Below are 14,303 nucleotides of genomic sequence, written 5' to 3' on the forward strand. Positions count from 1 at the left end.
TACATGTCAAAGCTAGTGGAAACATAATTGTTATGCTAGTATTGTATGTAGACAATATTGTTCGTAGGGAATAAAGTTTTGAATTTATAAATTGAAAAGTTCGGGAATTGTTTCGTTGTAGTAGACTTAAGGGAGAACAAACTTTTCAATTTGTAAATTGAAAAGTTTGGGAATTGTTTCAATGGAATGCCAAGCGGGGACCTGAATTCACTTGGGAGCGCGATGATTCAATGAAACAGAAGTACCCTCATATATTTCCGAGTCCTTGATTTGTATTCTGTGTCTGAATTTTGGGATGAAATTCCCTTTAACGGGGGGATGATGTGACAACTCGAATCTTTTTCCGTTTCCTTTATTCGAGTTCCGTTAATAAAATTTAAATTTTATTGAGTCCCGTCAAATTCCTTTGGTTTGAAAAGTCATTTTGTTATATATTTGAGCTTCATATATGAGTCGGGACCAAAACTACGCGAAATTTCGGGAATTCCTTCAAACAAGACCGAGTTCACGGCCTGACTTGAGTTCACGGTCGTACACCCGTGTACGGCCGTACACTCGTTTATGGCCAACGTCGGGTGGACCCCACCACCGACCAACGACGACCCCTATAAATATGAGACCCCCACCCTTCATTTACACTTTTTTGACCGGACACTCTCTCTTTATCTCTCTAGACTCTTGACCGTACACCCCTAAAGTACCTTTCTTTCTCCATAAAACATCGAAAAACACCATTGGGGATTCATTTCGGAGCATCTAGGACACGTTTTTCATCGATTTTGGCACTCTTGTTCTTGAGTATATGGTCGTACACCTTTAAGTTCATTGATTGTACAATAGTTTACGACCATACACCTTCAAAGGCCGTATACCCTTCCATAGGCAGTTACGGCCGTACACTCCCTTCACAATCGTACACACTTCCTAAGCAGTGAATTAGACTGAAAACCCACTTTCCTCGATTCAATCAAGTCCCAGTAACATTCATTAACCGAAAACAAGTGTTTTCCTAACACTTTATCTAACAAAATCACTAATTTAGATACATTTATGTAATTAATTGTTATTAGGATTCTGTTGAGTGCCACACACTACAACTCGAGGGTCTTCATTCAGTCCGTTGATTCGACGCTTGTACACATCTAACAGTGAGTTCATACCCCTACGCTTTCACGGTTTTTAAATGTTTTCCGGGGGGGGGGGGGGGGGGGGGGGAATACAAGCCAAACACAAATGATTTTGTGAATCAAAACAAAAGGATGTTAACAAGTTTTCAAACTTATGCAATTGATACTAACAAACGATTTCCACGTTTTATAAAATATTTAGATATTTTATCCCTTTTTATAACATGCCGACCATAAGGGACGTTTTCAACGTACAATCAAAATTGCATAGTTTTCAGATCAATATACGAACCAAGTACACGATATACATACAAACTATAATAGGTATAGTTTGGGGTTTTCATTACACAGTTTTACGAATTCAGAGATATACATTACTATAAGAGTACAACAATTAATAATTATTTAAGTATAATAATTATTACCTATACAACATACACACAGATTCAAATACAGAGGACAACACTACTTGTAAACTAGTTAATACAAATTTGTGAGACTTTACTTCAAAACTGTACCCTTAGGTGTATTGAATTAAATCCTATCAAAGTATAACCATAGTCTCCTGGAGGGAGAGCGTGAGATTTGTGAATAGATCTATTCGGGACTGACAATCCCACACCTGAACTACTAGCTACAATTAGGCAAGCATGCCTGGGGTGACAAATGTCATGTATCCGACACTTGAAGAACGTCGTAAAGGTCACTATGTCATATCAAGCATGGTTATATAACTCACAATAGTATAAACTAACTTTTATTTACGAGATCTCATTCTTCATTAGTTTTATTTTCATTAATAGAACTATTATACATTACACTAGAGGATTTCATAGATACACTACTCAGTTTTATTTTAATTAATAAAACTAAACTATACATACTGGTGGTAGCCAGGGTTTTCAACAGAACATTTTATACATACTAGTAGTAACCAAGCATACAGACTAATATGTTTCATATGCTACAAAGGATACAGTAACATAACATACATAGTTAGTTCTATAACCCCTTAGTTTATGCATCAGGGTTACGTATGAAGAGTACTCGATAGACTATGGAGTATGTAGTTTTTGCCTCATTTCATGTTCCTTGTCTGGTTGTGGGCTTAGGGCAGATCCACATAATCCACTGTCTGTTCGATATTGGTTTATACGTAACTAGTATGAATTAAGTGGTGATAGAAGGTACTGGTATTATCATACTTTCACTAAAGAAAATATTGGATTTTCTTGGAAACATACGAACATTTTCACGGATTCAACAACAGGTTTTCATTAAAAAAACATCGCTTATGAACTCACCAGCTTTATGCTGATACTCTTTCAAAACTGCTTGTATTCTCAGGAAATCGGTAGACAAGTACTTCTTGGAGTTTTTGAGAAGACGGAGTGTATAGAGTCACATCTTTTTCTTTTGCTACTTTTGATATGTAAAAACAAGAAACAAACAGATGTAAACTCTTTTATTATGTATAATCAATGTAATGGTTGTGTTTAGTATGATTACTATGATGCAATGGTTGTGATATTACATATGACGTCATCCACCCCCGAACGTTTCCGCCGTTCCGGTTTGGGGGTGTGACATAGACAATATTGTTTGTAGGGAACAAAGTTTTCAATTTGTAAATTGAATCGTTTTGGAATTGTTTCGCTATAGTAGACTTAAGCGAGAAGGCACTCATACTTCTTTATGAATCTAAAGGTTTAGATTGTATAGTTTAGCTGAAATTAGTTATAGACATATATGAATATCATGTTGAAGTGGTTCAACATAAGAAATTTAGTATATGGAAATATTATGGCAAGAGATTGAATAGGTATCATATCCTTATATAAGATATAACGAGTCGAGTCCAATATGCTTCGGATATAGGATCGATTATATATGCAATAATATTCACTTATTCTAATTTTTCAAATGCTCAGAGCATTGTGAGAAAAAGACTAGAATTTTTTGTGACTAAAGTTGCTAAACTGTCAAGAACATTCTAAGATTATACCATAAGACTGGTTGTAGAAGTATGATATTAATTTTGATGGACCATAATGACATAATTCTGGATTGAGATGATTCTTGATCATAATTAATGGTCATATGGAAATATGGAAATGTTTTCATAACGGGAGATGGTTGAAAAGTCTACATGTGAGTTGGAAACTTTATTGCAAGAGAAGTATTCAAGGAGTGTACCTTGAATTTGAACTTTCATTACCATGGAATTGTTTCTAGTAACAAAGTTCCAATGTGATATTCTGTAATATCAAAGACTCAATCTTTGAGACTTTGGAATCTTGATATCACAAGAGATTAATGCATGTTAAGTTGGAATCCTATCACATATTGGATAGTGATAAGAATTTGGAATTGTGAAAAGAGCATCACTAGAATAATGTTTAGTTGATTTGTTCACAAAAGAAGGACCATAGAGAGGCATAGTATGCATGTTTATAACATAACATGACTAATGTTTAATTCAAGTGGTTAGTTGATTACTCGAAACGTAATACAATGAATAAAGTCTTAATTATTATGGTGATAAAATAATAAATATTATTTATATTCAATAGTTTTGAGACCATAGTTAATTAGTTTATTGTTGTGTTTCATTTTGCATGTTTTACCTCCTGAATGATTTGATTATTCGAAATTCCATAGTCGTTCATACTTTTGGAAGTAAGTAGTGAATTAAGACTGTCATGAATTGAATTGTAGATTGTCTATGAGGATTAGAAATTGCAATAAGATTGCTACAATGTTCATGAGTACTTAGAAAAATGGGGATTTTGAGTATTAGATAAACTCACGCTCATATAATTACTTAATGGATTATATCACGAGTAATTGTGAGGCGATAATATTTTGTATTCTTGAAATAGAGATATACTAGATTATGACCCCGCGTAAAATGCGGGGAAACATATAAAAATGTACATGTAAATGTATAAAAAAGTTGGCACTATAAAAAAATAAAGTAACATAAACAGACTTAACATTAATGCTAACATTTAAATGTTTGAAAAAAAACAAAGAAACACTTGAATATCTATAATAGTTGAAGGACCTCTTTGTAAACATAACTTTTTGTTTTATTAGTTTGACAACCTTCCTCGTAATATATGAGTACCTTCAATCCCTGTTCACTTATGACGCGAGAAACAAAAAATATATAACTAAAAATGAGTGAAGACAAGCTTATGCAAGTATAATCCAACATTTGATAATTATTGTCATTGACTTTTGTTAGTGGCCATAACAAAATAAACTACTATAGGGAATTGCATCCGCTGAAAACATAATGAGATTCTTTCATTAGACGAAGTTAAATTCATGCAAGGTATATAAGTAGTCTCCATAAAGAATCTATCATATATGATTCAGGCTTCAATGACGTTTCTTCCAAGCCTAACAATCTATAATCTAGTACAATTGCATAGTCCTTTGGTTTGGTCGATATTACAAAGTAATATGACTGGAACACCTATTTTTAGTGTAAGTTTATGGTTGAAAATTCTAGATGCCTTAAAATTATTCAACACAACTAAAGAGTAAATTGATTCCTCAAAAAAAACCCTGGTAACTCTGTATCACGTAAAGAATTTGAACTCATATGTTTTCCCTTCATCTTTTATCAATCCTAAAATGTAGTCATTGGTAGCATCAAATTCTTCATTTGTAGGGACCAAAATAGCTTTATCTTGAAGATATGATTGATCATCAAGATGATTTTCAAAGGATAGATAAACGATGGATACAATTGAATGAATATGGCCACCTATAGAGCGAACAACAACGTCTTCTGAAAATTCAATTTCAACTTCACCATCATTAGGGTCGCCAATATTACCATCACCAATTTTAACAATCCACTCATCAAATGCTTTTGTCTCATACAAATCTTAGTTATACAACCAAAATAAATCTCATGTTTACAGTTAAACGTAAAACTGTACATCACGCCATAATTTGGACGAATATGATGCATGCACAGTATCCGAACAATTGCCTCTTTTTATTGCTAGAAGAATTTGTCTAAAGCCATCTCCATATAAAATGGTCTTGCCTCCAAATGATTCTTAAAGATAAATACCTATAGAGCAATGATATCCTCTTTGTTGACCATATTTGATGTATAAACTGCATTGTCGTTGAATTGTTCGTCAGAGTTCACTAATACTTTTGTATTGGCACGCGATATCCTTCTAGACAATGTCACATAAAGTTGGCCATGCATGAAACCGATTCTGGGAGATAAATACCTACATTTGGAATTGTTTCTCCGTAAGCTTTATTGATTGCCATTGCGAAACATAATTTGATTATAAATTGTTTTCTTATCAGCTTGAATGGTAACATGTCATCTTCATGCGGACATAGAGGAAACCTTGGACCAAATCTCTAGATAGTTTATTTTGACTATTAGTGATGTAACGATACCAAATAGTTTCTTTTGATGATAAGTTTCAGATGACTATTTAGGGGCTTAAGGTTTACAGGGAGGGTGTGTTGCAATAAATATTAGCAAATTGGTTAAAAAATGAGACTTATTTATGAATGCAAATTTTCATATGTTCTTAGCAGGAACATGCTATACTTTAAAGAACATGTAATATATTGTTCTTGTATCATCTCTTATTCATATATAAGTATACATTAATCCTAAAAAAATAGTTATTTTTGTCAAAATATCTGTTTAAAAACTAAAATAATATGTGAAATTTATTTTAAAACGGGTAGATGCTAACACTCTTTTTCGTAATATGATTTTCATATATGAAAAACATAAACCATGATTACTTTTATAATTTGAAAAATTAAAACATGATTACTTTTATACATCTGACAAAATTTTCGTATAACAAAACTTTAGAACATAATTAATCGTTTAAAGATAATAATGAAATATTGAAATAAAGAATCAATTAATTGGTTGCTATCTTATTTTTATTTTTATAAGGTGATAATCTCGTTAGGTCTTATTTAAAAACTTATATATATATATATATATATATATATATATATATATATATACACAAAATAAATTAATATATTGTTATCATTCTACTTTTTTTTTTTTTTTTTTGCAAATTTCAATACTAAAAACAATTTTTCCCTAGAAAATTGTCATATTAATGACCTACTTATTAACAATTAAATTTATATATATTACATAAATGGTTCATGTGAACAAAAGTACACAAATGGTCCATATTTGAAATGTTTTTCTTATATAAATGGTCTATTACGCGAAAGAAAATGAAAATGTAGTTTCCATTAATAAAATGTTTTCAAAAAAATCCTATTAATTAGCTCTAATGTAGAAAAAAAAATTTCTAGATTAGCCAAAAAGAATACGAAAAAGTCATTTTTTGAAACTTCGATGCTACTAATGAACTTTTTTGCAAAGTTTAATGCTATTAATGATTTTTTTTCCAGAAAACAATCGTTTAAATGAGCTTCAATATACAAAAAATATAACTCTCCATATCAACTAAAAATAATCCAAAAAAGTCATTTTTTAAGAGTATGATGCTATATATGAACTTTTTTTTTCAAAGTTTAATATTAAAACCAACTTTTTTTTTTCCAAAAAAGGTCCTAATATAAGGTTAAAAGAACACATTGTAAAATATTTATTGATCTACATGAGCAAGAATTAAACGTTTCCATCAATACCCAATAAGGTATATAAATCATGCTTCCTTCTGTAATGAATTCTAACGTCCCACAATGTGGAATCCCCTCAGTCACAACATTCCATAACTCAAACCACATCCAATAATCAATATGAAGAGAAGCTGCAATAAAAAATAATAATTGTCACCATCTTATACAAATATTAGAGATTATTGGGGTATTAGATAGTGTAATAATTTGCAATTAAATATAATTTTCAAATAAAACTTAGTATGATAAACTAACCAAGGTGATCAAGGGTCAAAAAAGGCATTATAATTAAAACATAAACAAAGAACTATTAGGGATGAAACATGAAACTTTAAGGAGAAACATACAAATTTAAACCGTGAAGGATAACAGAAATCGACAAGTATATTTTTTAAGTAATCTAAACCAATATATTTTTAAAATAAATTAAACCGGGCCGCAAGTTTATCCCAATATTGTTCCCTTAAGCATTTCATCGAACAGGTAGTAGACAGGTAGATCAAACAAAATTTCCAAGTATCCAAATCAAGGTCTCAAATCCTAACACATTAAAAAGAAAAAAAAAACAAATTTGTGATTTTAACAACCAAAAGAAAAGGATATTACACACATTGTGTATGAGTCTATCGTTTATAATTTGATTGCTCAGTTTATTGAACAATTCGTCAAAAGTATGAAAAAAATGGGGAATCCCATAGAAATATCCGATTCAAATTTCTAAATAACACAACTGTGACAATTAATTTTCAAACCACAAAATTTGACACCCTCATAACATAAAAATCAAAATATATTTTACTTATGTTCACAAGAACCCAGATGAATTCGACCATTTCTGTTGTTTGTCAACTTCAATTTCGACCTACAAGAAATCTAAAAAAATCAAACAACTTGAGTAACAATCATTTTAATGTTGTCACAACTTTAGCATAAATATTGATAAATAATACAAATATTAGTTATCAAGAAATAAGCATATATGAGATGACTAAAAAGTTGACAAGTGGAATTTGAGTTACTTGTTTTCTTACCTTTATTTGATGTATTTATAATTCCAGTCGTTCGACTATAAAAAGTTGACAAGTGGAATTTGAGTTACTTGTTTTCTTACCTTTATTTGATGTATTTATACTTCCAGTCGTTCGACTACAAATCTAAATCGTTAAGTAAAAATCAAAACAACATGTTTTCCTCCATTTTCTTCTCCACTACAAAACTTACGTTAGATATATTATGTAAAGAATTGAGGGAGGTAGGGTATTTTTGTATTTTATTTTTTGTGAGATTTAATTGTCATTAATAGAATTCCTAATTTAATTTATTTTATTTTTGATGATATTTAATTGTCATTAATAGAATTCCTAATTTAATTCATTTTATTTTTGGTGAGATTTAAGTGTCATTAATGGAATTCTAATTTAAAACGTAATATATGTTTTATAAAATCTATTAACAAAAATAAATGTGTTGACAAAGATGATGTCATCAAATAATCCAAAGGTGGAAAATATATAATTGAAATGCAATCAATGGTGCTAATTTCTTCAGTTTAAAATTAAAGGTTCTCTTTTAATAATATTTAGAGATGAGTTGTAATTTACAAGTCCGTTGTGCATCGGTGTTACGAAAACACATTAGTAACGTGATGTTATAAAACGTTGCGTCATGCATGAGTTAATGAGTAAAAGATACAAGTATATAAGTCAAATTTTATTCATTTCATTTGCCCTAACAGGAAAAAGCGATATTTTTGGGCCCCTCGATGATTTGATATTGACATCTGAAGTGCTTGGCCGAGCCCAGACTGAATTGATGTGTTCAATTAGTAGTCTGAATTCAGTTGTCATAAATCAGGAAATCGAGAAAAAGAATCTTGGACTATGAGATCAATTCTAATCCATGTCTCATGTCCATACGATATCTTATAGAACAAATGAATATTTGATCACTTATCTTAGGGTCAATGTCTGATTAAATCAGAGTTTGATAGTGGCTTTGGAAAACACTCTTTGTCGTTTAATTTAGCAGTTATACTTGCAATTGTAGTTGTAGACTTATCCAAGTGAGAGACTCTTGGATTAGGTGTTTAAGCTAATATCTAAATTGGTATATACTTAAATTAAAAACAAAGTCCTTTTAGGTTGCTTCATAACCAAAAATAGCTAGAAATGATATTATGAGAGAGAGAGAGAGAAATGTTTTGTTAATGTATTATTAGTATATTAATTAGGAATATATACTTAATATGTTAATTTGTTATGTGATTAATAAATTAACATGAGATCAGTAGTTAAAGAATTGATTTGTTAATTTATATGGTTAATAAATTAATAATATATCAATTAGAATTAATTAATTATTAATCAAAATTAATCTGGAATTAATTTGGGATTAATTGGAATTAATTAAAGGTGCAAGGGGTGAATTGTAATTGCTCAATAGTTGAATAAAAGAAGCAGTTGTAGAAACCTCCATGGCATGGATGGGTTTAGAGGTTCCTCTAGGGTTTCTGGAAGCCTCCTGGTTGCATAAAAGGAAATGATTTTAATTGAGATTAGATATATTTAATTAATTCAAATTTTCCTTTCTCTGCAAGTTACCTAAACTATAAATAGAACCCAAAGACCATCAATTTTTGTTCATGCCTTTACCAATAAGCATATGAACAAAAATTCCACCTCTCTCCTCTCTTTCCTCTTCATTATAGGGTGTGAGCCATCAGAGGCACGAGATTTCCGGTGCTTGCTTTCTAGAGCTTATTCAAGAAGGATTTTATTGATTATTTACAACAATAATCAAAATGTATGTAAACCGTAATCCCTTTGTGAATTTCGATAATAATAGGGTTTTGCTAGGGTTCTTTGATCTTCATAAATTATAGCTATCAATAGAGAAAACGTAGATCTAAATAGGTTGCATGTGAACTTAAGAGTTAAGTTTTTTCGCCACATGATTTTTAATATAACCTATAAAACCCATCAAAATGAACATTATTAAAAATAATGGTGTAGCACCTGGTTCTTGGTACGTATTCTTTGTAATTAACTCTTTTAAATATTGTTTTTTGGCCTTGGACTTGGTGAGATGAATGACCAACTCGCCGAGTAGAAGCGGGATAAGACGCGGGGTCTAAACTGTGGACTCGGCGAGTAGACCCTGTTTGGGCAAAAACTCTAATCTGGGTGTTTGCATCCTATTTAAACACTCTAACTTGGCCTCCTTTGTCCCTAACACTTACAGAGAGCTGTAGAGCGAAAACCTAGCCCCCATATTGTTCTTGTGAGTGATTTTGGCTTTGTGAAGGAAGTTTGGAGCTTAGAAGAAGAAGGAGGAGGTTGAAGAGTGCAAGGAGGGGAGGTAGATCCGGAATCTACACTGTGAGAAGCTTCCATTCAAGTAGAAAAGTTCCTACCTTGATCACTAGTTCATTAGATCCCCTTTTTGTCCCAAATTGGTGGTTTTCAAGCCCCAAAACCTCAAAACTCCATGTGTTTATGCTCTATGTTCTGAAAGGAATTCAGATCTGGACCTTATGGACATCTTAGAAGTGTAAAGTCTCTGTGGTTGAAGTGATTGAGGTCCCTATTGAGTGCATGACCTCATAAAGAGCTTGGAATTGCCTTTTGGAGCTCATAGGGCCATGCATGCACGTAAAGTTTGCAACTTTACGTGATAAGCATGCCCTAGGAGCTTAGATTTATGGTTTGGAACCGTTGCATGTCTCAAACTTGGTCTGTATGGGAGGAGAGTGGAAGGGACTCGGCGAGTTCTATGAAGATGGTCTTAGACTCGACGAGTTGGATGAACAACTCGGCGAGTCCTTTAAAGATTGCCTGGTACTCGACGAGTTGTTCTTCAAACTCGGCGAGTCATATGAACTGTTCTGAGTTAAGACGGGTTTAAGTGTAGAAGGTCCAACCCTTCGTAGCTGCACGCGAAATTAGCAATTTAATGTGTAGAAATTGTCCAAGAAACCCAAATGCTCAAGATGGATGCTCTGGTGAGGATTTGGAATCGAGTAGGAGATCTGCTCGTGGGACTCAGCGAGTTGTTCTCATACTCGGCGAGTCAGATCGCGAGCTGGTCCAATCGTCCCAAGTACTGAGTTATGGGTGACTCAGTGAGTAGAAGAGGGGGTTGACAAGTTAGTGCTGGGATAGTAAGAGAGGGACTCGGCGAGTCTGTGCCATGACTCGGCGAGTGTGACAACTGTGAAATTTCGATCAAATCAAAGTCAACTAAAGTCAACAAGTCAAACCGGTCAACTCAATAGCCCGTAGGTACTAAGAGTTTACGTTATGTAATTTCTAAAACAACTCTCTATTCTAATGAGAGATCATAAATCGAAAAGTGCGTACATCTAAATCTCTCCCAAATCTCTCTAAGAATGCGAAATCTCTCCCAAATCTCTCTCTGAATGAGAAATCTCTCCAAGAATGTCAAATCTCTCCCAAATCTCTCTAAGAATGTGAAATCTCTCCCAAATCTCTCTCTGAATGAGAAATCTCTCCAAGAATGTCAAATCTCTCCCAAATCTCTCTAAGTATGTGAAATCTCTCCCAAATCTCTCTCTGAATGAGAAATCTCTCCAAGAATGTCAACTCTTGTCACACCCCCAAACCAAGGATGGCGGAAACGTCCGGGGGTGGAGGACTTCATGTAGAGTATCACAACAACGAGTATAATAGTGCTCAAAGTAAATACAACCATCATAAATATAATTGAAAAAGTTACACCAAAGTATATGTTTACATGATTCGAATCAATTACATTATGATACAAAATGAACTGTTCGACGATTTATCGTCCCATACTCAAAACGTGGTTGATTTCCTGTTTCACTGAATTCCTGAGAATACAAGTAGTTTTGAAAAGTGTCAACACAAAGGTTGGTGAGTTCATAAGCTTTTGACAGTAAGAGTTTGAAAATCGATCTTTGTAACGAGATGTATGATACCAAGAAAAATTCAATATTTTCCTTACAAAGGTTATGTAGTCCTAAATCCCAGGACTGAAAATGAACAACTATTTGTCATTCTTAAAGATATAAAAGTGGTTTTAAATCGGCATAAAACCCTTTCTGATGTGAGAAAAATCCCGTAATGAATGATGTGTAGTCTTAAATACCAAGACCGAAAGTATAAAATAAAGTATGTAATTGTTGATGTAAAAAGTGATTTTAAATCGACATAAAACCCTTTTTGATATGAAGGCGTATAAGTATTTTTCCATACTTAAAGTAATTTCAGTGAGTTAAATAGACATAACTCGCTAATCTAAAGTTAGAACCCGTAAATCTTATGATTGTTAATACCACATGTGAGCTATCATAACCATACTTGACATAGACGGCCTCGTAATACGACGTTCTTCAGGCGTCGCCGTTAAATGACACTTGTCACCACAGACCTGCCGGTCTAGCTGTTGCAAGCAACTCTGGTGTGGGTTTGTCAAACCCAATATAAATCTATACACAACTATCACGTTCTCCCTACAAGAGGAGGCCAGCACCCAGATATGCTAGGCAATGCCCGGTCGAAAGGACCGAAGGGGAGGCCAGCGCCCAGATATGCTAGGCAGTGTCCGGTCGAAAGGACCGAAGGGGTAGGTTGGGCACCCAGATATGCCTGACAGTATCTGTATGTTATGTGATTGTATGGTATGTGGTATGATGGGGGAACTCACTAAGCTTCGTGATTACAGTTTATAGTTTTGTTTTCAGACACCTCTTCTTCGAAGGGGAAGGAGCTGGCGCGGTAGTGGCACATCATACACGCACACTGTCTTCCGCACCATGAGTTATTCTGGGATTTGTACTCTAACAGTATGGTTGTTTTTATGTTTTGGTTTTCAGACACGAAATATGTTTATGAAACGATAGGATCAAACGATGTTTATTCACAAATGTTTTCCAAAGTATTGATTTAAAAATGAAATTTTTGGACGTGAAAATTGGGTCGTTACAAATGGAATTGCTTAAATGAAATGAAAGTAATACTTGTTATATGTTATAAATGTTTTGTGTTTAAAATCATATTACTCACGAGACATTATAGTCTTACGTATGTTTTTATTTAAATGCAATGTATTCCAAGTTCAAGTATCCAGATCTAAAAGATTGTGATTGCAGTGATAGCAATGATCTTTGAAGGATGGAAACTAAACATACTTGCTACATATATGTATATTCCCTGATTTATTATGAGTTTGTCTCTATCATTTGTAATGCCCACTTTATCTTAAACTAATACAAACTATTTGTAAAGAAAATTTTGGGACCATATTTTTGATAAATGTGCTTTAATACCAAAACAATATTTAAAACCATAGTAACTTGTTTAGTAGAGAGAGAGAGAGAGAGAGAGAGAGAGAGAGAGAGAGAGAGAGAGAGAGAGAGAGAGAGAGTAAACATCCACATAATTTTCAAAGGATAAAAAATGTATAATATAAATGATCAAAAAGTACATTTTTTGAACTATTATAATTTTTAAAGTTCTTTTTAACATAATTTTTTATTACATATTTAAGGCATTGTCATGCAATATAATTACCACACATTTGTAAGTGATAATAGTATTTTCTAAAATAAATATTTGAGTAAGTGAAATGATATAATGAACATCCACATACAACCTCTATAAATTAATAATGTTGAGACTGTGATATTTTATTAATTTAACAAGATATTATTATATTGATAAATTAATAAATTATTAATTTAAAGAGTTGACTTATATTCATGAGCAACTCTCAAATTAATGCATCGACCTTCAAAATTTCCATGTCCGTTCACTTTACCTAAAATGTACTACTGTAAAAGGTTTTATCGTAAGATTTTGGAATGTTATGAGTTGGACATTTCTTCCCCAGAAAAGATTAATATTTTAGATGCCATAAACTTGGCCGTCTCGGCTTGGAGAAATGTGAAACAGGAGTCCATAGAAAATTGCTTTCAACACTGTAAAATTTGTTTGGCTAATCCAACCGGCTCAAATGATTTAAACGATGTAAATTCTGGAGAAGACATTCATGAGCTTGAGAACTTGATTACGGGAATGCATTATCGGCACAAAATGGATGTGAATGAGTTGTTGGATTATCCAGGTGAAAATAATGAATGTTACGAGGTTCAAAGCATTGGAGAAATTATCGCGGATACCGTTCAAAATTTAGTTGATCACTCGGAAAGAAGCATTGCAAGCGGCAACAACTCTTCACAACTTTTTGTTGCAATACGAGAATACAGTGTCTCAACTCTTAAGTGCAATTGAGAGATTTAAAGATGAACTCAATATAGACTTGAAGTTCATAAAAAAACAAGTGACTATAGATTCATTTTTTACTATAAAATTCTAGAATTTTTGAATATTTTAGTAATTATTAAGTTATAGTTTCGTTGGGACCAATATATTTATATTGGGATTTCAAAAAAATTATTATTTTATTATTTTATCGATTGGGGTCCAATTTTGTACTGGTCCCAAGTTGGAACCAAACAAATTATTA

At 32.6% G+C, this 14,303-nt stretch overlaps 1 protein-coding gene across 1 annotated transcript; it reads left to right on the plus strand.

Annotated features, from left to right (window-relative positions):
• Nucleotides 1-13,600: 13,600 nt before the first annotated feature.
• On the plus strand, nucleotides 13,601-14,068 carry LOC145049764 (uncharacterized). Its single transcript, XM_078998125.1, has one exon. It carries the CDS (start codon nucleotides 13,601-13,603, stop codon nucleotides 14,066-14,068), a length of 468 nt encoding a protein of 155 aa, XP_078854251.1.
• Nucleotides 14,069-14,303: the final 235 nt, after the last annotated feature.

This window comes from Lactuca serriola, chromosome 5 (assembly GCF_051521515.1).
Source record: "Lactuca serriola cultivar US96UC23 chromosome 5, Lser_US96UC23_V15, whole genome shotgun sequence".
Classification (NCBI taxonomy): domain Eukaryota; kingdom Viridiplantae; phylum Streptophyta; class Magnoliopsida; order Asterales; family Asteraceae; genus Lactuca; species Lactuca serriola.

Excerpts from the sequence above, each read along its gene's own strand:
- LOC145049764 (XM_078998125.1), top strand. The coding sequence starts at position 13,601 with ATGTACTACTGTAAAAGGTTTTATCGTAAGATTTTGGAATGTTATGAG.